The sequence below is a fragment of the Marmota flaviventris genome, chromosome 9 (genome assembly GCF_047511675.1).
Source record: "Marmota flaviventris isolate mMarFla1 chromosome 9, mMarFla1.hap1, whole genome shotgun sequence".
NCBI lineage: Eukaryota > Metazoa > Chordata > Mammalia > Rodentia > Sciuridae > Marmota > Marmota flaviventris.
In genome coordinates, this window is record NC_092506.1 from 45,585,377 (window position 1) to 45,611,140 (window position 25,764).

The window sequence follows — 25,764 nt, forward strand, 5'->3', positions numbered from 1 at the left end:
AAATTGCTTATTTTTCTTAGCTCTTCTATATGACCTTCAGATGTAGCAATAAATCCCCAAAGAAAGCATAGCAGATATATCTTGGGGTGGTGGAGGGTAATAAGAAGGTTATGCTTTCTGTTTAAAAAATATCAAATTTATTTGAATTTTAGAACTTGTTTTTAAGGGGAGTATTTGGTAATTCTCAATTAAATTCTTAGTTCCTGAGATAATTCTGGTTAAGTTTTTCATTAGCTTTCTAAGTGTTTATAAAACATCTGTTAGTTCTTTGTTAGACCTAATTTTATGTTCATTTATTTATTGTTATTTATTGTTCATGTGAGTATAGACTTAATTTCAGACAGTCAGCTATACAATTGGGTTTTACTTTTCCTTTCATTAGGCAAGAAAAACTTTGACTGTTGATAAATTGGAGCATTTGAAATCTCAACTGGACCTTGAAACCTGTAGTGATCTAATTTCTCAGCTGGATGAATTGATCTTAAAATTTGAACCTTTGGATTCAGCTTGTAGTAGTAGAAGAAGCTCCATTTCATCACATGTAAGTATTCTCACTTTTAAAGGGGTTTTGTTGTAAAGTAATATTGCTTCACCTTAGACTATACTCATTTACCCCTAGGATTCCAAATCCTGTCTTCCTTTCCTTGTAGTTCATTTTTTCTTTGTTTCTTTCTTTCATTCCTTTTTTTTTTTTTTTTTTTTTTGAGATAGGGTATGTTAGCTTTCCATCACTGTGATAAAATACCTGAGATAAACAGCTTATACGGAGGAAAGATTTATTTTGGCTTATAGTTTCAAAGGTTTTAGCTCATGGTTGTTGATGGCTAGGTAGAACATCAAGTCAGGGAGCACATGATGGATCAAAGCTGCTTACCTCATGGCAGCTAGGAAACAAAGAGAGAAACAGAAAGGGACTGTAGTCTCAATATCCCCTTCAAGGGCAAACTCTAAGTGATCTAACTTCCTTCCACTGTATCCCAAGGCTCTTCTGTCTTCTAGAAGTGCCATAGGTTGAGGACTAAGGCTTCAACACATGGGCCCTTGTGGGGACACGTGAGATTCAAGTTGTAGAAGAAAGGCTTTCTTTTAGCTGTTGGGCGTCTGTATGAAACTTAGCTGTGTCTTGAAGCTATACTTTGTTTTTGTCATTGTTTATTATTTTCTGTTCCAGAATGTACCTTGTATAGCCTCCAGCACAAATTAGGTTGCTCCTAATTGGTGATTTCAGATGCTTCATGCTAATATGAGTCTCAGTACAACTTGGGATTATCTCATTTACTCCTTATTCTCACTGCCATGCTTTATGAAGACAAGCTAGAGAAATCAGGCAGCATGATGCCAGTAGCACATGTGAAATACCCAGCTGCCAGGCACCTAAACTTTTTCACCAATTTGTTCTAATAAGCCATAATAGTTGTTACTGGCTTCCCATTTTAGTGTTGGTATTTCTGTGAAAAAGCTGCATTGTATTACAAAGGAAATTTTTACTTTGATTTCTTTCTTTCTTTTTACCTCATTTTTAGGAAAGTTTTAGCATCTTGGACTCTGGTATTTATCGTATCATTAGTAGTAGAAGAGGCAGTCAGTCAGATGAAGACTCTTGCTCCCTTCATAGCCAAACCTTCTCAGAAGATGAGAGACTTAAAGAATTTACCTTACATCAGGAAGAAGACCAGCCAGATCAGAGTTGTGGATCACAGGAAAATGAAGGTGATGAATATATTTCCTGTTGGTTGTTGATGAGAAGCAGTTATTTTCTGTGGGTTCTTCTTACCAAAATTATCTTGTACATAAAGTTTCTAGGTATGAGTAGTTTTTAGCCTATTGATAGATTTTGTATCTAAACCTATAGATCTGCTTACCATTAGGAGAGTAGGTTTATTTTTAGTTGTTTCTTTAAATTTTTGAACCCAGGGGCACATAACCACTGAGCCACATCCCCAGTCCTTTTCATTTCTTATTTTGAGACAGGACCTTACTTAGTTTCTAACGCTGGCCTTGAACTTGTGATCCTTGTACCTTAGCCTCCTGAGCTGCTGGGATTGTAGGCATGCACCACCACATCCAGCTTATTTTTAGTTGTTTTTTTAACCTCATGTTTGAACTAACATCAGTAAGTGCCTAATTTCAATCATGCATCGAAATGCTGCAAAAGGATGAGAAAGATCATTAACCAAAAGAGTGGAAAGGTTTTATCCTTACTAACAAAATTATTTTCCATCAGGACTGAGAAATTGCTTCAGTTTTGGGAGCCATTGCCTTCCCTTTCCAATGTTCACGTATTCCTGTGATTGAACTGTTGAGAAGATAATAATAGAGGCCCCAAACTTCCTTTTTGACTTGTTGGGGATTCAGGGTTAGTAGGCAAATGAAGGTACCTGCCTAAGTGTTTTATGTAGACCATTTCATGCATCTTGTATAATTGTGTTCCACACTCATTTGTATCTGGGTCAGTTGTGATTTTGATATTGAATCCTTCATTTCCTTTAGTTTATTCATCTTAGAATTTCTTTAAAGTTTAAAGAAAAAATTCCATGTGATTTGATTTTATTTCTTTTCCCCCAATTCCATTCATTAGATAATGTTTCTCATGTTCCAGTGACGTTTGAGACAGATAAGAATGAAACTTTTCTCCCCTTTGGCATTCCATTATCATTTCGTTCTCCATCTCCTCTTATGTCTCTTCAGGCTGTCAAAGAAAGGTAAATGAGTCTTGTCATTTAATTCCATTTCTGACTTGACTTCACAAAAAAATGTCACTACAATTAAGAATGAAAAATTCAATACCCAAGTTTTCTATGTTCCTATTAGTCCTAGGAAGTCAGTTTGGACTTAATAAAAAGAAAGATTCTTTTTTTTAGAGCAATTTCTCTAATCAATGATATATTTCATGAAAAGTCCATTATTCACTTCATTTAGGAAATAGCCCTGAGAAACAATGATTCAATGCTAAAGAAAAGGTCACATTTGGTACTTGATGCTGAGATGAAAAAGCATTTTAAATGAGAAAAAGAAGTCTCTAAATTATTTCTCATATAACCTATTATGTGAAGCTGTTAACTTTTCATTCCAACTTTGGGGAATTTAACTTCCTTCCATGTTTGAGAAGCTAAATACTTGATTTGTTATAGCTCTGGCTTCTCCCAGACAGAGCAAAATGTAAAAATTTACCTTTTCCTCATCCCTGATAGGAACAGTATTATTTTTTTAAAACTTTTTTTTTTTTTAATATTTATGTTTTAGTTTTAGGTGGGTGGGCACAGTATCTTTCTTTATTTTATTTTTATGTGGTGCTGAGGATTGAACCCACAACCCTAGCCTGGAACACTATTACTAGTCATCTTTTGATCCTTTCTCAGTTGGGTGTCAGAATTGGAGATTCAGAATTCTTTCTACCCATTCCATGGGACCAGTATTAACAGTTGAGTTTGAGAGGGGAGACTTTGTGTAGCTACTTAACTGTTTATCGGAGTCTTACTGGATACAAATTTTGATTGTCTAGGAGAGTATATTGTGAATAAGTTAGCAGCCGAGTTTTATGAATAAACTCTTTGTTATTCTGTGACCAGGATGAGCTGATGATCACATGGCTTACATTGCCTAAGTTGGCATAAACATTACAGACATAATTAAAGTTAAGACCTTTTGTTAGCATTGAATCATTGTTTCTCAGGGCAGTTTTCTAAATGAAGTGAATCATTATATTGTCTGTTTTACATGAGGTTTTTGTGAAATATATTCTTCATTAGAGAAGTTACTATAAACAATCTCTATTATTAAGTTCAAGCTGTCTTCCTAGGACTAATAGGAACATAGCAAACTCAGGTACTGAATTTTTCATTTTTGGCAGTAGTGACATTTCATATAATTTTTTTGTTATTTTACTTCTAGTGTTTCTAGCTTTGTGCGTAAAACTACTGAGAAGATTGGCACCCTTCATGCAAGCCCTGAGCTAAAAATGAGATCAGATACCAGGGATGATGATCAGTCATGTGAAGAGGAAATGAGTTTGGTTACCTGCCCACAGGAGGAAGACATTGAGTAAGCCCTTACATATAAATCTGTGTACATTCTAGAGGAACCAGCTGTTAGTTTGAAGAAAGCCATAAACTGACCTGTTGGAGAAAGCACAGTTTGACCCTATTCATTGAAGATTGTTTATGTATCTTATAAATATTGAGACTTCCACAAAGATTTGAATAATTATATCAACCCATAGCAAATTTATTGAGATAGAATTTTAAAGAATTTTAATTTAGATCTCTTTCATCTCTCCACTGCAAAACCCACCTTTCTCCCCCATAATCGTGTCAAATTTCTGGTATGTCAGAATAGTGTTTGATTAAGAGTAAGATGACTAAGTAAGAGTTAGGCCTTGTCCTAGCTCTTCTTCTGACTAGCATGTGACTTTGAGCAAGTTATTCATGCTCTCTGGCCTATAAGATCTAGGATGTGCTATTGCTTGATGAGTCAAGGGAATATTAGATGAAGATAATGAAAAAGAGAAAAGGACTGTTCAGGCAGTGTAACATACCATGAAGAACAATACCTGCCACTTAGTAAGCACATAGAAATATTTCCTAAGAAAGCTCTAATCCTCTTTAACTCTTGTGAATGTTATTTTTATTTTTTATACTCTTCTAGAGGAGGGAAAGAGATAACTGGTGAACCACCAGAAGGAGACATGTTCCAGGAGCTCACAGTAGCAACAGCAGAAGCAATGTGAGTGTGGATGAAATTTTATAGTCAGTGAGGTGGCTTTTGGAGACCATCCTAGTGGGCCTGGGACAGTCTGAGGCAGAGAGGAAGCCTCATTTGCAATTGAAATTTAAGAATTAGTGACATTTCAAAGTCACTGTTCTCTGTTTTGTTGCTAAGATAATTGTTCATAAAGAACATTTATTCCAGATGAGTATGTTTTATCATATTCTTTTCACACTTAACTGTTTTATATAGGACCAAGATGCTGGATCCTCTGGTTTTATTTGAACCCAAGTCTCTGAGAATGGTTTTACTGGAGTGGCTTTCACAATTAGAAAAAACATTTGCCATGAAGAACTTTGCAGGCATTTCAGATACTGGCAACTCACCCATGAAATTGAACCAGGACGTACTATTACTTAATGAGTCAAAAAAGGGAATATTGGATGAAGATAATGAAAAAGAAAAAAGGGACTCTTTAGACAATAAAGAAACTGTTGATCAAACAGCATGTGAATCTGTAATTAGTCTGAGGAAGCCCTTGGATGACCTTTTTCAAGTATGTTCTCCATGCACCATAGCAAACAGTCTTCAAAAGGACCTGGCTGAATTGACAACCTTGTGTTTGGAATTGAATATACTGAATTCTGCTATCAATAGCACTGGTGAACATGTGGACCATACTTTGCAACAATGCTCTTCTGAAATTCTGGCTTGTCAGTTCCTAAAGAAGTACTTTTTTCTTTTGGACTTGAAAAGAGCAAAGGAGAGTATTAAGCTTAGTTATACTAACAACCCTTGTGTTTGGGATACTTTTATTGAAGGATTGAAAGGTAATAATCAAATTGCTTTATCAAAGATAAAGAACTGAATATGGAGGACCTTAGCATTTTGGAATTTTTGAGTTTAAATAATGATTTAATTGGAAAAATCACTTCTGCAGTGGTCAACCCTCCATTCTGTTTTCTACTCATTTTATTTATTTATTTTTGCAGTTCTGGGGATTGAACCCAGGGCCTTCCACATGCTAGGCAAGCATGTGGAATATGCTAATAAGATATACCACTAAGCTATATCCCCAGCCTTCATTTTACTATTTAATTAACATTGACTTCATTTACAACTCCATTATGAGAAATTCATTTTCTTATTCTTATAGTTACATACAGAAAATGATATAGCAATGTCAGAGCAGTTGGGGCTAAAGTAAATATTTGTAAATACAAATATATAAAAACAAGAAAATCTGTCATATAATAGTAATATAGAAATAATATATACTGAGTATCCTGTGTACAGTATAATATGATAAACAGTGTCCAGGCATCATCTCTTTTCATCCTAACAGCAATCTTTAGAGTAGATAGTGTTTTTCCATTTTATACATGAGGAAACCTAGGCACAGAGATAGTATTTGTTGGCTAGGCTAAACTGCTGTAATAAATATCTCATAATGTAATAACTTGCACATAATAGAAGTTTATTTCTTGCTTAGGGCAGGTGTTCCAGGTCAATGAGCAGCTCTTGTGGTAATTTAGCATTTCAAGTTCCTTCCATTGTTTTAAGCTCCATCTTCCCTTGGGGCTGTTGGTTAAAGTTTGCTTACTATATCCAGGAGAAAGCATGTGGAACATGCTCTCTGAAAGACCTGGCCTGATAATGCCTTACCTGTCTTTTATTCATAATCTGGTGAGAATTCTATTACATGGCCCTTCCTAATTGCAGAGAAGACTGGGAAATGTGACCTCGGTGCATGAGTCCAGGAGGTAGAGAATAAATATGGGTGAAGCGCTTGCATGTCTGCCTTAAAGATTTGGGCTCATATCCATCAGTGTCCACCTTAGAGTTGAGTGAAGGTCACATTATTTGCCAACCTGACACAAATCTTCTCTCATTCCTTAAAGAATGTATTGATTGCCTTTTAAAAATTGTTTTTAGTTGTAGATGGATATAATACCTTTATTTTATTTATTTATTTTTATGTGGAGGATCAAATCCAATGCCTCACACTTGCGAGGCAAGCACTCCATGACTGAGCTGCAACCCCAGCCCCGATTGTCTTTTTTTTAAGAGGAAAATTTTCTTAATGAGAATTCTGTTTGAATAACAGATACCACATCTAATTGATTTAGATTTTAAGCACACTTTTTCTTCATTTCAAAAGTGAATTGTGCCAGGCATAATAAGTAAGTGGTCTATCATTGAGCTACATCCCCAGTCCAAGATACAGTTTTATATTATCTGACTTAAAGATCTCGCTTTTTAGAAACATGCATCTATATTAGTAATTTTGTTTTAGTTCACATATAGCTGTTAATAGCACAAAAAATGGTTTTGGATTATTTTTCTGAGTTGTAGTAGATTGTCTTTTTTTTTTTGTACCAAGAATTGAACCCACAGGTGCTTAACCACTGAGCCAGGTCCACAGCCCTTTGTTATTTTTTATTTTGAGACAGAGTATTGCAAAGTTGCTTAGGGCCTTGCTAAGCTGTTGAGTCTGGCTTTGAACCTGTGATCCTTCTTCCTCAGCCTCCTGAGCTTTTGGGATTACAGGTGTGCACCACCATGCCCAGCAGGAGATTGTCTTCTATACAAAATAAGAAACAAGTTATATCTCTTCAAATAGGTTGAAATGTGTGAGGATATTGCTGGAAATTTGCTGTTTCTGTTACATGATCATACCCCACCCTGGTCACAGTAGAATAGCAGAAAAGAGTTTGCATCATCTGGAGTGGCGGTTGTTGCTTACTATCGGTGCCTGGTAGGCAGTTTGAGATGAGACAGCACTTGTGTTTACTTGAATTGAGGTGAAATAAGTTTGGCTTAGATTATACCCAGTCATAAAGCTTTCCCTTACTTCTCCAACTCTAAGTGATGGCTTCCTTTGGATTCCTCTAAGTGTTTATTGCCTGCCACAGTCAAATGGGGAACAATTTGGGAAACAAAGAAAAGACTTTAAAAAATAAAAAAGACATCAGAAACTGAAGGTTGGCTTTTTAGAAATTACCTGTTGAACCCTGTAGGGTAATGGATTGCACATTGGACTTCTAGAAATGGTCAGTTGAACAGGGCTCACTTTTTAAAGGATGTTATAGTTATGGAAGACAACATTTGGAACTGTTTGGGATTTGTCTTCAGAACTAGTTGAAAAGTTCTTGGAAAAAAACTCATTTTATCTTTAGATTCATATGTGTATATGTACTTTTAGTTTTAACTAGATTTTCACTCACCTTATTCATCAGACTTGGCTTTAAATGACTTTTGCTATTCCCAAAAGTCAGATCTTACTTCAGAAGATGAATATTTGCTATACCAATATTTTAAAAAGCAGGTCAAATATTTTAAAATTATTTAATTGACTTTAATTCTAAGCGATAGATACTAGTGCTAGAAAAAAATTGATCAGTTTGGCATTGATGATAGATATTTATGTTTGTGAGATATCTATCTATATATATGTATGTGTACACACACACACACACACACACACACACACATATATATATATATATATATATATATATATATATATATATATATATATATATAAATGGTAGACATATATAGCCCCAGATACTCATGTTTTTCAAGAGTAATGGTCACTTATATATTTATTATCTGTACCTGTATCCTGTTTAAAAATTTTAATATGCTTTAAAGTCCACAAAAGTAGAGATTACATTTTGTTGGTGGTTTTTTTTTTTTTTTGGTACCAGAGATTGAACCCAGGGACACTTAACCATTGAGCCACATCCCCAGCCTTTTTTTATATTTTATTAGAGACAGGGCCTCGTTGAGTTGCTTAGAGCCTCACTAAGTTACTGATGCTGGCTTTGAACTTGCGATCCTCCTGCCTCAGCCTCCTGAGTTGTGTTACCTGGCTTGTTCTTTTTGTTTGTTTGTTTGTTTTAATGCTTTTTTTTTTTATTAGCTACACATGACATTACAATGATCTTGGCAATTCATACATTTGAATCATTGGGGTATAATTTCTCATTTTTCTAATTGTACAGATTGCAGAATCACACTGGTCATAGAGTCACCTATATACATACAGCAATCATAACGTCTATTCTATTCTGCTGCCCTTCCTGTCCCCCCCCTACTCCTCCCCTCCCCTCCCATCATTTCTCTCTATCCAATTTAATGTGACACACTTTTTTTTTCTTTTTCTCATCACAACATCATACTTGTATTCTGTGTAACGATGAGGTTCTCCTTCCATCTTCCGTGCAACTCCCCTTCTCCCTCTTTTTCTCTCCCACCTCTCTTCCCTATTTAGTGGTAGTCTTCTTCTCATGCTCTTCCTCCCTATCCCATTTTGAGTCACCCCCCTTATATCAGAGAAGACATTCAGCATTTGTTTTTTAGGGATTGGCTATCTTCACTTAGCATATTAAAATGCTTTTTTTAATGTGTAAAATCTCTTGTTGCCCTGGCTGCTCACATATGCTCGCCTACCAATCCTGTGTTGAACTGAAATCTTTTCCCTTGTAGTTTTAGTCCACTCTACTCCACGTGGATCTCAGCGTGAACAATACCACACACTGTCCTCTACATCAAACTGACAGATGGATAGGCACAAAGACCAGATGAAATTGTTTGTTTGTTTAATCTCTCCTACAATGCTGAATAATCACTGGGCCTTGTATGTAGTAGATGCATATAGTAGGTGTGTGACCAGTGCTTTTTGAATGAGTATGTTAATTAACATTTGCAGCTAGGAGTCGAAGGAAAAAAAGATGTGCTTTATTTTTCAGAAATGGCAAGTTCCACTTCTATATATATGGAGATGGAAGAAGGAGACTTACCAGCAAGATTAAAGTTACTAGATGATTCAATTCCTTTTGATAGTCCTTTGCTGATTGCTTATGCTACCAGGTAGGTTGTCCTATATGGTGTTTATAGGAACTGAAGTACATGCATTTTTTTTTTCATTGAAGTTGTACTCATTTGCACATTGGTATATTCATTTTCATTTCTAATTAGTACTTAATGTAATCAAGTTGTATTCTCTCTCTGAAGTTGGAGACTAATGGTTCTGTTTTTAAATGCAGGTTGTATGAGAAGTTTGGGGAATCTGCCCTTCGATCCTTAATCAGGTTTTATCCATACATTTTGCCTTCAGATATCATGCAACTTTGTCATCAAAATCCTGCTCAGTTTTTGGCCTATTTAGACAGTCTGGTGAAATCAAGGCCTGAAGATCAACGGTGAGGGGTAGCACATTTGTAGACTCCCTTTTTTTTTTGATAGGGCATTGGTTCTCTTTATCGCAGGTGTAACATTTTTACTATTAACTGCACCAAGTTGAGGCACCTACTGTGAAAGATGAGGATTTGAGCAGTTTTGTCTTCTGCTACAATTCATAGTGCACACCACAAATATATATATACTACCTTTCTTTACCCACCCTCCCTCTCGGGGATTCTCAGATCATGAGTACAAAACTATGTCCTTGATTCAGAGCCTAGTCTAAAACAGATGAGCTTTTCGTGTTCTCTACTAGTGAGAATATCTACTGCCACCTTTTCTTTCTTTCTTTTTTTCAGTACTGAGAATTGAACCCAGAATCTTGCAAATGCTAGGCAAGTGTTCTACCACTGGACACATTCCCAGCCCTTTTTAAATTTTATTTTGAGACAGGGTCTTGAAAATCACCCCAGCTGGCCTCAAACTTGTGATCTTTTTGCCTTCCAAGTGGCTGGGATCACAGGCATGTGCCACCATGTCTGGCTACTGCCACCTTTTCATTGACAATATCCCAACTTTTTGTGAATGGCTCTCTTTTCCAGCTTTTTCTCTTTTCAGGCTGATTCATCATTTCCTATCTTGCCATACCTATAAATTCCCATTTGGTTATTAAACTGTCAACTTCCTCTTTTTCCTTCAGTTCACATTTGTCACACTGGTTTTTATTATTTACTTATTGGAACTTTGATTTTTTTTCTCTGTATATCTAGAAGACTCAGTTATTCATTTAGAAGACTATTAAATTTTCACAGGCATTTCTAGATATTCTGTAGTAAAAGAATTTTCAAGTTATTTTATCTACTATATTGATCTATTGATCAAAATTTTTCGTATCCCATAGTTTGTTTTCTCTCATTATGAAGATTGGTGATTCTTCAATCCAACTTTCTCTCAGGTCATACTTCCTTGAGTCCCTTCTACAACCAGAATCTTTAAGATTGGATTGGCTGCTTTTGGCAGTGTCCCATGATGCTCCACCAAGTACAAGCATTATGGATGATGAAGGATACCCCAGGTATGGAAGGGGAGTCCTCTTTCTAAGAACTAAGCTCTGATGTTCCTTTGGGATGGAACTGATTTATTCACATGCAGCATTCTGGGCTCACTTTACGATTAGCTATAGAAAAGACTGACCTAATTTACTGTAATAATAAAATTGAGTATACTTTATAGTGGTTCTAAACACTTTTAGGGACACAGACCCTATAAGAATTTAATGATTGCTTTCAGAAAAATGCACATTAATGCAAAGTTTTGCATATGACTTCAGAGAATTAAATGATCTCTCTGAACTTCATTTATGGACCCACATTAAGAGTCCTTGGTGATTAAACCCATTAGAGAAAACTGTGTGTGTGGACTGGTTTTTGTTGTTTGTTTTTTTTCTTTCTAAAAAGTTTTCAAGGGATTTCTAGACATAACCTGATAGAGGATTTTTTTTTTTTTTTTTTGTAGTAGGGATTGAATCCAGGGACACTTGATCACTCATCCACATCCCCAGCCCTTTTTATTTTTTTTATTTTGAGACATGTTCTTGCCAGGTTGCTGAGACTGGCCTTGAACTTGCAGTTCTCCTGTCTCAGCCCTTAGTGAGACCTTGTCTCAAAATATAAAAAATTTAAAAAAGGACAGGAGATGTGGTTCAGTGGTTCATCAGTTAAGTGCCCCTGGGTTCAATCCCCAGTACCAGGGAGGGAAATAGGTAAAAAAAACAAAACAAAAACTAATGCCTGTCTTATTTTATATCTAGCTAAAGGACTAGAAGGATAGCAGTGGCTGTGAGCAGTAAAATTATAGCCTTTCTTTTTGCTGTTTTTGTTTGTTTGTTTTGTACTAGGGATTGAACCTAGGAGTGCTTTACCACTGAGTTATATCCCTGGTCCTTTTTATTTTTGAGACAAGGTTTTGCTAAGTTGCTGAGGCTGGCCTAGAACTTGAGATCCTCCTGCCTCAGCCTTCTGAGTCACTGGGATTATAGGCATGCACCACCATGCCCAGTATTTTTTATTTTTTTTGGTTTTGATTACTTAACATATCTAGTTGTTTTACTGTGATACTGGGCTGAGGATTGAACCCAGGGTTTCCTGCATGCTAGGTAAGTACTCTTGCACTGGGCCACAACTCTAACCCCTAAATTTCTAGTTTTTAAAAATGAACAGGTTATAGAAGTAGCTACTTTACATTTTTCAAAAGCCAAGTGGAAATGTTTGAAGATATAATAATACTGGATTTTTAAAAGGGTCACTCTACCATTAAATTACATCCCGAGCCCCTTTAAAATTTTTTGAGACGATGCCTTGCTAAGTTTCCTAGGCTAGCCTTTCTTGGTTGAGATCATCCTGCCTCAGCTTCCTGAGTTACTGAGATTACAGGCAGCTATGACATAAACTGTATTCTTTCCTATTAGACAACTAATTAGGACTTTTTAGAGTTTATTTCCTTTCTAATTACTGACTTCTTTATTTTTATTTTTTTTTATTTCACAGGCCTCATTCACACTTGTTTTCCTGGGGTTATAGTCAGCTGATCCTTCAGCTAATTAAACTTCCTGCAGATTTTACAACCAAAGAGAAAATGACTGATATCTGTAGGACTTGTGGGTAAGTAAGGATTTTCACAGAAGCTGAAGTTAAGAATCACTTCAGTGCATAACCTTATAGTTAAGGGCCTGAATTGGTATGTGTTATCACTTGGGAATTCAATTTTGCTTCCTAAAGATAACTGTACCTTTTTGTTTTAGTGGTAGTAAACAATTTTCACATTTAAATTTTGTGGCTGTGTGTGTGTGTGTGTGTGTGTGTGTGGGTGAGTGAGTGACTGGCTCTTGCTAATTTCTTTCCATTCCCCAGGCTCAGTTGTTAGCCCTGGTTCTCAGGCATGTAGATAGTATTTAATTCAGCCTCCATTTATGTGATGTCAGTTACGGTTGATAATGGATTTCTAAGAAGAGAAATCAGAATAGGCTCAGTAGAATTGTGGGTAAAGGATCTAGGAGAAGATGAGATTCTGGAGGTAAGCCCTGAAGTCTGGGTAAGATTTGCATTTTTAGAGGAGCCAGAAGACTGGCTGGTCTGGTAAGAGAAAGAGTAAGGGCAAGGGCAAGAAAAACTGCCACTGCTTATTATCCACATCACTCATGAGTGATTATTTATTGCCTGGTGATGTTGTCTTATGGCTTTACCTGGGTAATAATCTTTTGGAGGGACCTGTATCTTTCTTTTCCTCCACATTGCCTAATTTATATAGTGGTAAGTACTTAATACATATTTATTCATTGATAATGAGGGATGAGACTGATGGGTGATTGTATCATGGAGCAGGGGGTTGGATTCTTTGCTCATGAATCTGAAGAATAAAATCCACAGACACAGGATGAGAGCAAAGTTAACAGGATTTATTAAGGTAATAGAAAGAAAGCAGAGCTCCCAAAGATGGAGGGGTCCCAAAAGAGGGATGCTGCCCAAGAAGTTACCCAGGGACCCATCTCCCTATCCTTCCAACCTTCTCTCTTTCTCCTGGCATTATGATGAGATGCAAGACCTGGAAAGCTGGTCAGAAGAATTTAGTTACCTATATAGACCCTTTTAGATTTTTTGGTACAAAAAGGGCCAATTCCTCAAGTTCAATTCCCAGTACTAGAAGGGAAAAGGAATTGAAGGGAAGGGAAAGGACATAAAATGTAGAGGAGGAAAAAAAATGAAAGTGAAGCTTTCTAAAGACCATTATACATGAAGTATGAAGCCAGAAAGGTCTAGGAAGTTGTTGCCTTAATTCAGATATGAGTGGATTGGTGATTAGTGGGGCAGCAAAAAAGACACATCCAATGGATGTTTCAAAGGAGAATGCAGTGGGACTTACTATACAGCAAATAAAGGAAGGGGAAGAGCAGGAGAACTTCCAAGGTTTGTACATTGGGAGAAGAAATATGCTGATTCTTGAATTGAATCTAAAAGTGTATGAATCTATATAAAGTTTAAATGCCTCATAATGGGTGCCTGGCCTCAAATGTCACTAGCTTTTTTTTCTTCTTTGCAGTACTTGGGGTTGAACTACATCCTCAGCACTTTACTTTTTGAGACAGAGTATTACTACTAAATGGCTTAGGGTGGCCTTGAGTTTGCATTCTACTGCCTCAGCCTCCGGGGTAATTTTTATTACAGACATGTGCCACTGGGCCTGGCCTTTGCTTTTCTCTTTAAAGCTATTGATTGGAATTGTCTGATAGAATTTGCTATGATAATGGAAATGTTTTATTGCTCTGTCCCATATGGTAATCACTAGTCACATGTGGCTGTCAAATGTTTAAAAGATGGACAGGTCAAATGAAAAACTGACTTTTAAATTTTGTTTACTTCTAATTAAATGTAGATAGTCACATGTGGCTACTGTCTACTATTAGCACAGTTATGGATAAATTCACTGTCTTATTCCTTTCTTCAACTTTGTTCTCTAAGTTTCTGGCCTGGATATCTTACTCTCTGTTTGGAGCTGGAGAGAAGAAGAGAGGCCTTCACCAACATTGTGTATCTGGATGATATGAGCCTGATGGAAGGGGATAATGGTGTGTACTTGCCAACCAGCTACTTGATTGAGTATTTTAGAAGTCTCTCCAGACTTTTAAATAAGGGAATTTGGTAAACATTTTAATGACCATTCTAGGTAATTATCAAATTTGTAGGGTTTTTTAATTTGTGTCCTTTGAGATCTCTCTCTCTCTATATATATATACATATATATTATATATATATAATTAATATATATATAATATATATATAATTAATATATATATATAATATATATAGTTAATATATATATATATATATATAGAGAGAGAGATACATATATATATATATAGAGAGAGAGAGAGAGAGAGAGATACGTATATGTATACACACACACACACACACACACGTACACGTATACACACACATATTTGTTTCCTTTTCTATTTGATGAGTGCTTACTATATGTCAGGCACTAATGCTGTGTTTTCCATATGCTGTTTTAAATGAGATAACAAACTCTTGGGGATAGTTACTATTATTTCTATCTTCCAGATGTCATAACTGAAGCCGAGAAATGATAATTAAATGACCCAAATCACACAACTAGTAAATTCTAGAGCTGGTGTTCAGACCCAGGCCTCTCAGAATTTGTGCTTGTGTATTTTTACTGCATCATGTTTTCTCACTAGACAGTCAAAAGTTTTAATTCATTAAAATGAACTTAACTAACATTCACAGTCATTTCGATAATTTCCATTTAAAATTTTTTCATTAGTTCACACTGATAAGATAATTGTCAGAAGGCCAGGACTTTAACACACTGATAGCTGAAGTCTGAGAGTCCATCCTGCCCTCCGAGAGGTGGTCTTGGTCAGTTTTGTAGTGCTTCTGTATTCATCTCAGTGCACAGATGCTGACAGCATGCCTTCAGGTCCTTCGCTTCTCAGTGGAAAGACCTGTGATCCTTTACTACAACTTTTTTCAACCCTTCTGGTGTGGGACAGGGAAAGTTAGAGCAGAAGCAAGAAACCAGTTGACTGGCAAGGGTCAGCTCTGAGCATCCAGCTATATCTATAATTACGGAGATCATCTTTGTTTCAGAAATTAAATAGGAGGGCCAGCTGTTTTTGTAGGAGTATTAAAAAAAAAAAAAAAAAAAAAATATATATATATATATATATATATATATATATATGAATGAGAGAATCATCAGGAAAAGATAAAACTGGTTTGTGTGTTTAAAATTACAACATATTTGTTATAGAAAAAGGTTGATAATTCAAGAAGCATAAATAATCTCCTAGTCTTCCCAACCCAGATGAAAGTGCTCCCAATATTTTATTAATATAATTTTACTAATATTAAGAATTCTTACTCCCAATGTATTAAATAAGGTCCTTTCTTGACACTTCTCTCTCCTTGTGATTTATATCAGTCACTATCCAAGTCATGTTGATTTTATTACCAAATATATATCTCATATCTATCCACTTTAATTTCTCATCCTGGCTACTTGCCTAGACTGTTGCAACAACTTCATAACTGGTTATTTGGGTTCCACACTTAACCACTTTTAACCCATTTCCCTTCAGAATGATTTTTTTTTAATGAAAATTGAATTATGCAATTTCTTTTCTGAAACTCTGTTTGCTGAACTCAGAAAAGTCCAGATTCTGGATTCTTAAGTTGGTCCTTAAGACCTGGCCTTATCATCTTACTCATTCTACTACCTTTATACATTATAGGCTTTTATAAAAATTCTTTGAACCCACCAGTTTCTTTCCTGTGTCACATTGTTTTCCATGTTTCCTGCATCAGAAATGCAGGTCCCTTCCCTCTATGTTTACTCTTTGCTCCAAGTTTGTGCATTCTGTGGGCCACATGAACATGCCCTCTAAGCTTGTCTCATCTTTCAGTTTTTGTTTGAATGTCACTTCCTCATAGTCTTTCTGTAAACAAAGTCAGCTATTGTCTCTAGTGGTTCTTTGTTCTTCAGAGTACTTAGCACAGTTTATAAGTATATATTTTTATGTTTAATTCTGTCTTGTATACTAGATTGTCAAATCTGCAAGAGTGTAAGGATTGTCTTTTGTTCATCATTGCATATCCCGTGCATAGCATGGCACATGACATAGAGCATTCAGTAAGCTATTGAATGGATTTTGAAGCTAATTTTGAGACTTCTCTATATCATGAACTATTTATTCAATATATGTTCCGAAAACTTTGTGCCATGGTGATGAAATTATGTTTCTGCATATTTTTGTTTTGATATTAAATGTCTTTGCAGTTTCTACTATCTCCTCTCTGCAGGCAATGTACTAAGAGTAGTCAGAGCCAACATTGCTTCTGTGTGTGTGTGTAGGTTGGATCCCAGAGACTGTGGAGGAATGGAAGCTTCTCCTACATCTTGTACAGAAGAAGAGTTCAAGTCCAGTCCCCCAGGAGTCACTAAATGGGAACCTCAATGATGGGCCTTCTCCCATCAACACAGAGAATGTGGCACTCCTGTTAGCTAAGGCCATGGGTCCAGATCCAGCATGGTCATTGCTACAGGAGTGTGGTCTGGCCCTTGAGTTGTCAGAGAAATTTACCAGAACCTGTGATATCCTGAGGATTGCTGAGAAAAGGCAGAGGTAATGCCAGTTTATCATGCCTTTCCATGGTGCTTGGAGAATGTACAACACCCCCCCTCCCCTGATTTTTAGAGGTAGATGAGATTGTAGAGATCATCTAGTCCTGACCCCTCACTAACAGATGGGGAGACTGAGATTGATTTGGTAGTTAAAGTGATTAAGGGAAGAAACTAAAGTAGAATTTCATTCATGATCATAACCAAGACACTATTTGGATTAATATGAGTACCCAAATATGATGTATACTCAATTCTCTAAGAATATTGTAGGGGTGTGGCCCATTTGTAGAGCACTTGCCTACTATGCTTGAGGCTCTCAGTTTGATCCCCAGCCACCAGCACCACAAAAAGATAATCCTACCTTTTTTTTTTAACTACCTCCTCTAAGTAACATTGTATAGTACAGGTTGAATTATCATATTTCAAATGCGTGGGACCAGAAATATTTCAGGTTTCAGAATTTTTTTGGATTTTGGAATATTTGCATAGACTTTACAGGTTGAGCATCTCTAATCCAAAAATCCCAAAGCAGAAATGTTCCAAAATTCAAACCTTCTTTAAAGTTTTGGGGTTTTGGGGGGTGGGGGCAGTAGAACTGGGCATTGGGGCATTGAACCCAGGGGCACTCTGCCACTGAGCTATATCCCCAACCCTTTTTAAAATTTTATTTTGATACAGGGTCTTGCTAAGTTGCCCAGAGTTGCTTTGAATTTTCAGTCCTCCTTCCTTAGTCTGCTAAGTACTAGGACTACAAGCATGAGCCACTATGCCCAGCAAAAGTTTGGGAATTCTGGATTAGAGATACTCAACTGTATTTTCTTTCTGTGACTGGTTTATTTCACTTAACATAATGTTCTCAAGGTTCTTCTTAGTTGTTGTATGTTAACAGAATTTTCTGACTTTTTAAGGTTGAATAATACTTCATTGTGCGTATATACCACATTTTGTTTATCCATTTATCTGTTGTAAGACATTTGGGTTGCTTCTACTTTCTCTTTGTATAGTGCTACAATGAACATGGGTGCACAAATATCCCTCCTACACCTTGTTTTCGTTTCTTGTGGGTGAATAGCCAGAAATGGAATTTCCATACTATTTTCCATAGTGGCTATACTATTTAAATTTTTTCTAACAATGCATAATGGTTCAAATTTCTCCATGTCCCAGTTAACTCTATTTTCTGTTTTTTTTTTTTTTTTTTTAATAGTAGCTAACCTAGTGGATGTGAGGTAATAGTAATATGTCATTTTGGTTTTGATTTGCATTTCTATATTGATTAGTGATGTTGGGCATCTTTTCATATGCTTATTGGCCATTTGTATAACATCTTTGGAGAAGTAACTATTTAAGCCCTTTGCCCATTTTTAAATCAGGTTATTTTTTCTTTTTGTTGTTGTAGGTGTTCTCCCATATTCTGGATGTTAACCCTTATTGGATATGATTTGCAAATATTTTCTCCCATTCCATAGGTTGCCTTTCGCTCTTGATTTTAATCTCTTGTCTTTTGACTCACTGGGTCAATCAACTTTTATAGGTTTTAATGTTTTCTGTAGAGAATGATCAACTGTAGCTAAATGTGCTTGTTTCTTTTCTTTGGGATTTCAGAGCCTTGATACAAAGCATGCTTGAAAAATGTGATCGGTTTCTCTGGTCTCAGCAGCCCTAATGGAAGAAGATTTGGCAGGATGTCATCACATTTTTGGGAAAAACAACAATAACAACAATGAATCATGATCCTGAACCTTTGGAAAGGCACGAACTGAAACCCTGCCAGCCTTGTCAGGGTTAGTTGTCAGTGTCTGTATTCTTGGCATTTGTGGCTCTGTAACCTCAGCATTCCTCAACCAATGTTGGATTTTGAAATGAATCTGGATTTTGAAAGGAATCCTTGTTTTCTGGATTCAGAATGTGAATGTTCACAGCTGTGCAGTATTCATTCTAAACTAAAATATATTTGCTTCTCACTAGTGGATTGGGGGAAATTTTTTTCTAGTGTGGCTCCTATGTTGGGAGCAGAAGTTTTTTGTCACATGGAGATGGATGATGTTATTACCTGGAATTGAATTCTTTTTTATTTTCACTGGGACAGTCTAGAAACTACTGAAATAGGACATAAGATAATGAATTGACATATAAAACAAATGAAATACTGAAGATTCAAATTAGATATTTAAAAAATCTCCCAAATGTAAAATTGAGTTAATATAAAGTATTTTTCCCAGTATTTATTTGACATTTTCTAACATGAACATATATGTAGTTGACTAATTCATTACTGGAAACATGTTGTCTCTAATGTTTTTCCTAAACAGAGAAGCCCAAGAGAATCATGCACCTTTCAAAATTATTTTTAAAAAGCCATAAGAGAAACTTGAGTACTATTAAAGACGCAGCAAGTGCTTGTATTATTTAAGCTATGTAACTAGATTGTCATTTGTTAGACTGTTGTACATTTACATAGTATATTACATTACCAATAAATGTAAAAGCTGATGCAAGTTTTCATTTTAACAGAATGTTGACATGAGGTCTATTTTTGAGCCATATGCACGAAAATGTGGAGAATAAAGTGCTAGATACATTGAATGTCCATTCCTTTTTTTCTCACTTATAACAGAGAACACAGATACACATTGCTGTAGTATATACACATGACACCTGAACATGATGCAGCAGGTGGATTGAAGAGTTTGTCAGGGAAAGGAGGCCTTACAGAGTTAGTTGGTTTAGAACTTTGGAAAGTGTGGGAAACCTTCCCACTAGCATCACCTGAGTTCTGGCTTCATTGACTTAAATTGAATGTAAGTCTGTACTGAGGCTTACCCTTAGGAAAGTGAGAGCCCTCCTTTCACTGTCAGTGTTAGTCATTATCATTGCATGACTGAAAGAGGATCCAGAAAAAAATGTAATAACAAGCAGCATAAACTGACACCACTGTGCAATCATTTCCTGACAGCCCTTGTCAATGCATATTACAGCAATCCTTTTACCAGAAGGGTACAGGGAATTTTCTAACATAACAAACACAACTCATATCTCCTAAATTTATCTTCCAAGGCAAACAGGGGAAAAAAAATCTTTAGTTAAACATTTAAATTTAAACAGTATGTTTGGTTATTAGGCAGTATTTTCAAATATGATTACATCAATCACTTGCCTAAAATTTCTAAACAGATTGCTTCCTCCATCACACTCTTTACCAAAACAGAAAAAAACAAAACAAAACAAAAAAAAAACCTAGACTGTAATTCTTGGGTGCTTCACTTTCACTTTTGTTTCCAGATTTGACCACTGTTTAACAGCTACAGAGTAGTATAATGGCCAATAGATTGTCTCCCAAGGCAGACTGCCTATGCCTAAACATCTGCTCTTCAACTCAATGACCTTGGGGAAGTTACTTCATTTCTCCTAAGTTTTAGTTTCTCATCTGTAGAATGGGAATGATAGTAGCTCTCATTCAGGGTGATTTGTGGATTAAATAACATGATGGAATGTGAAGTATACAGCATAGTACCTGGCATATGGAATGAGATTTGAGCTACCTATTAGAATTAAATGAGACTAACATGCAGACGGTGTCTGTAATAATGTTAGTCATTTGAAAGGTTTAGAACATCATTTTCTCCTATTAGTGATCAGACAGACCCATAGAAACTGGATTTATATGGATCAGAGAGTGGGAAGACCAAATTGAAATTAATTTTGTTGTATTAAATTTGTCATTACTTTGATCAAGGCTCAAAACCTTGTAGTTATCCTTGCTTCTTCCATCTCCTTTTTTCTCACTTCTAATTAATAGGTAAATCTTTTCAATTTTGTGTCGATGGTGTTTTCCATTAGTCATTTTTCCCATTCTCTTTCGTCACCAATACACATTCTCATTCCTTCCTGCCTAGACCATTGAGGCTGGCTCCAGTGACCTTTAAAGGTCATCCTCAGGGATTGCTGCCAATTAATCAAGCATGTTAAAAGGTAGGTGACCATGGGTGGTCACAGAAGCTTATTAAGACAAAGGTCAGGGATCCTGCCCAGATCTGGAATCTGGGGGTCTGCAAACTAGTCTAACCTCCCTCAACTTGTCACCCACCCCATATTCCTAGATTTAGAATCAGCATTTTCCTAGTTTATAGTAAATGAAGGCCCCTGAGAAAGAGTGATTGTTTTGGTCTCCTGGGAAGTTAATTGCAGATCCACTGCCAGAATCCTTTTCCTCTTGAGGCACAGCCTTGGTCTTGCCACTTCCCAATTAGAAACTTTTGGCAGTTCCCCTCTGTTTTCAGAATAAAGCCCAAACTCTTGAGCTCCACATTCTATGACATTGTTACCAAACTCTTTTTTTCAGTTTCAGAACCCAAATTTTCCCTTATCCTTAGTCCTCTGATACTTGGGTTCTTTCTGCACATTGCCTCTCTGGTTGTGTTCCTGCTCAAGACTGACAATCCCCTAACTGAAATTCTATTAGGGTTTTGTCCCTTCAGGCTTTGTCCCTTCATGGCATGTGGCAGAAAAGTTTCCTCCCCTCATGTCAGGAGAAGTAGCTTTAGATTGAGGTCACAGCTCAAACCAACCTTCCCATCCTTTGTTTAGTAGAAATCAGATACTACTAAATTTTATGGATAACTAGGCAGAACAGCACAATTCAGCACTACTGTGCTGATGAGGAGCTTGTGGTTTCCTGTCAATCTTGGTCCAGTGGAACAAATAGGAATGGAAGAAAGGCCTGGAAAAAATGCCCACTGAGAGCACTAATCTCCAGGATATATAAAGAACTAAAAAAATTTAACACCAAAAAACAAAAACAAAACAAACCAAATAACCCAATCAATAAACGGCAAAGGAACTGAACAGGCAGTTAATAGAAAAAGAAATACAAGTCATCAACAAATACATGAAAAATGCTCAACATCTCTAGCAATTAGAGAAATGCAAATTAAAACTACACTGAGATTTCATTTCACTCCAATTAGAATGATAATTATCAAGAATACAAGTAACAATAAATGTTGGCGAGGATGTGGGAGAAAGGTACACTCATAAATTTCTGGTAGAATTGCAAATTGGTGCAACCACTCTGGAAATCAGTATGGAGATTCCTTAGAAAACTTGGAATTCTATATTTTAGAATGTCTTTGTTCTAACCATTTGACCCAGTTATCCCTCTCCTTGGTATATATGCAAAGGACTTAAAATCAGCATACTATAGTGATGTGGTTACATCAATATTCATAGAAGCTCAATTCATAATAGTTAAAATATGGAACCAACCTAGTTGCACTTCAACAGATGAATGGATAAAGAAAATGTGGTATCCATACACAATGGAATAGTAGCCATGAAGAAAAATGAAATTATGGCATTTTCCAGTAAATGGATGAAACTGGAGATTATCATGCTAAGTGAAATAAGTCAATACCAAAAAAAACCCAAAACCCAACGTTCTTTCTGATATGTGAATGCTAACACTAAACAAGGGTAGGGGAGGGAAGAATAGAAGTTGATTGGATTAGACAAGACAGCATGAATCAGACATAATTTTCTATGTTCCTTCATATATGAAGACACAACCAGTGTAACTCCACATCATTTACAATCTCAAGAATGGGAAGTTATACTCCCTGTATGTATAATATGTGAAAATGCACTCTACTTTCATGTATAACTAAAGAGAACAACAACAACAAATAACAAAAACAACAACAACAACAAAAAGCCTGTTTCCATTGATGGACAGATTCACAGTCTCTGGGACTGGAGTCAAAGAAGCTTTTCCTGCTTTTTTGCTAGGAAAGTAATAAAACTTCTTATTCCTTTTCTTCGAAACCATTTTCTCATTATTGGGTTGGCATCAGGAACAAGGACTGAGCTTTCTGTACCACTTAGATGGCATTTTGAGTGGCAAAGCACAGTACAGAGAAATAGAACAACAACTTGGAAGGACCCAAAGGACAGTACAGGGCCGAAGCCCTTGGCAACTGCAGCACTGTTAAGTGTGATGTAAATTTGTGTATTCCGTAAGCATCTACATTTTAGAATATTTTTGTTATAACTGTTTATCCTTTTGCCAACTTGAAGAAGTGAAATAGAGCAAGTCTCAACCCTTGTTCTTTTTTGTGTATATGTCACTGGTCCAGCTGGCTGCCACGGGGACAGACTGTGGAGGAGGCCCTCCTTGGCAAAACACCGGGAGGAACAGTGTTTTAGTCAGCTTTTTCGCTGACCAGACCAAAAGACCTCACAAGAACAATGAGAGGAGTAAAAGTTTATATGGGGCTCACAGTTTCAGAGGTGTCAGTCCATAGACAGCCAGGATCTGAGGTGAGATAGAACATCATGGCAGAAGTGCGTGGCAGAAGAAAACACCTGGGGATATGGCACCAGGAAGCAGAGAGATTCCTCTCACCACAGACTAAATATATACCTCAAGGGACACGCCCAGTGAACCACCAACTCCGGCCACACTCTACCTGCCCACAGTTACCAACCAGTTAATCCCTATCAGGGAATTAATTCACTGATTAATATGCTCATGACCCAATCAATTCACTTCTAAACTTTCTTGCATTTTCTCACACATGAGCTTTTGGGAGACCTGTAATATCTAAATCATAACAGAAAGATGTGTTGTCAGCTTGTCACCACTGAACTCTTCTTGGAAGAGTTTTTCATCTCTTTTAAGCTTCCTCCAATAAACCATGTCTCCCATGTTGTCTCTGGGCATTTTCTTTGGCCCATCTGCCACCTACCCTCTGGCATAGCAGAACTGGGCTATGGACAAGACACCCACAATTCTTTTAACTTTCAGATTTTTTTTTTTTAGTGAACTGTTTTCCTAAATAAAAATAGCATGTTGTGTAGGGGGCCACCCTGAGCTATCTGAATAGCCTCTCTTCGGCCTTGGAGCCAAGGAGATTTTGGTCTGGTATTGCAAGTCATTTTGTGGCTTATTATGGGAAGTACATGGTGCTCTTAGTCCTTGCTCGACTAGAGAGGCTGCTCTGTAGCTCCAGACTTGGGCACTACCCATTGGGTTTGTACAGGCCCCCTCCTGCCTTATTTGGCAAAAGAACATTCCACTAAAATCCTTTGAAGCCCCCTTGTATAAATATATAAAACACAGGCTCCTCTCTCTTTCTCTCTCTCTCTCTCTCTCTCTCTCTCTCTCTCTCTCTCTCTCTCCTTCCAGTGTGGAAGCAGGAACCTAAAGTCGCAGAGCCATTCCACCCTCGCTTCTCAAAATTATTTCTGTGTGAATAGAGGACACAGAGACCAATCCACAAAATTACAACTTTCTTATATTTGATAAAGGCGCTAAAAGCATGCAATGGAGAAAGGATAGCATCTTCAACAAATGGTGCTGGGAAAACTGGAAATCCATATGCAACAAAATGAAGCTGAACCCCTTTCTCTCGCCATGCACAAAAGTAAATTCAAAATGGATCAAGGACCTAGATATCAAATCAGAGACTCTGCACCTGATAGAAGAAAAAGTTGGCTTCAATCTACACATTGTGGGGTCGGGCTCCAAATTCCTTAATAGGACGCCCATAGCACAAAAGTTAATAACTAGAATCAACAAATGGGACTTACTCAAACTAAAAAGTTTTTTCTCAGCAAGAGAAACAATAAGAGAGGTAAATAGGGAACCTACATCCTGGGAACAAATCTTTACTCCTCACACTTCAGATAGAGCCCTAATATCCAGAATATACAAAGAACTCAAAAAATTAAACAACAAGATAACAAACAACCCTATCAACAAATGGGCGAAGGACCTGAACAGACACTTCTCAGAGGAGGACATACAATCTATCAATAAGTACATGAAAAAATGCTCACCATCTCTAGCAGTCAGAGAAATGCAAATCAAAACCACCCTAAGATACCATCTCACTCCAGTAAGATTGGCAGCCATTATGAAGTCAAGCAACAATAAGTGCTGGCGAGGATGTGGGGAAAAGGGTACGCTTGTACATTGCTGGTGGAACTGCAAACTGGTGCGGCCAATATGGAAAGCAGTATGGAGATTCCTAGGAAAGCTGGGAATGGAACCACCATTTGACCCAGCTATCGCCCTTCTCGGTCTATTCCCTGAGGACCTTAAAAGAGCATACTATAGGGATACTGCCACATCAATGATCATGGCAGCACAATTCACAATAACTAGACTTTGGAATCAACCCAGATGCCCTTCAATAGATGAATGGATTAAAAAACTGTGGCATTTATACACAATGGAGTATTACGCAGCACTAAAAAATGACAAAATCATGGATTTTGCAGGGAAATGGATGGCATTAGAGCAGATTATGCTAAGTGAAGCTAGCCAATCCTTAAAAAACAAATGCCAAATGTCTTCCTTGATATAAAGAGAGCAACTAAGATCAGAACAGGGAAGAAGAGCATGAGGAAAAGATTAACATTAAACAGAGACGAGTGGGGGGAGAGAAAGGGAGAGAGAAGGGAAACTATGGAAATGGAAGGAGACCCTCATTGTTACACAAAATTACATATAAGAGTTTGTGAGGGGAAAGGGGAAAAAAAAAAAAAACAAGGGAGAGAATTAAACAACAGCAGATGGGGTAGAGAGGGAAGATGAGAGGGAAGGGGAGGGGGGATAGTAGGGGATAGGAAAGGTAGCAGAATACAACAGTCACTAATATGGTATTATGT

The 25,764-nt window shown here is 36.8% G+C and overlaps 1 protein-coding gene across 4 annotated transcripts in view; it reads left to right on the top strand.

Moving 5' to 3' along the window:
• Positions 1 to 19,680, top strand: part of Hps5 (HPS5 biogenesis of lysosomal organelles complex 2 subunit 2) — a 39,780-nt gene extending 20,100 nt beyond the window's left edge. For all 4 annotated transcript variants that reach the window (XM_071616350.1, XM_071616349.1, XM_071616351.1 and 1 more), the window contains 13 exons: positions 383 to 541; positions 1,524 to 1,710; positions 2,579 to 2,702; positions 3,892 to 4,041; positions 4,645 to 4,722; positions 4,957 to 5,534; positions 9,462 to 9,582; positions 9,759 to 9,914; positions 10,850 to 10,969; positions 12,441 to 12,554; positions 14,409 to 14,515; positions 16,825 to 17,095; positions 18,700 to 19,680. In XM_071616350.1, coding sequence (XP_071472451.1) covers positions 383 to 541; positions 1,524 to 1,710; positions 2,579 to 2,702; positions 3,892 to 4,041; positions 4,645 to 4,722; positions 4,957 to 5,534; positions 9,462 to 9,582; positions 9,759 to 9,914; positions 10,850 to 10,969; positions 12,441 to 12,554; positions 14,409 to 14,515; positions 16,825 to 17,095; positions 18,700 to 18,760 — 2,226 coding nt within the window. In that variant the 3' untranslated portion in view covers positions 18,761 to 19,680. The remainder of the gene's footprint in view (positions 1 to 382; positions 542 to 1,523; positions 1,711 to 2,578; positions 2,703 to 3,891; positions 4,042 to 4,644; positions 4,723 to 4,956; positions 5,535 to 9,461; positions 9,583 to 9,758; positions 9,915 to 10,849; positions 10,970 to 12,440; positions 12,555 to 14,408; positions 14,516 to 16,824; positions 17,096 to 18,699) is intronic.
• The last annotated feature ends 6,084 nt before the right edge of the window (positions 19,681 to 25,764 follow it).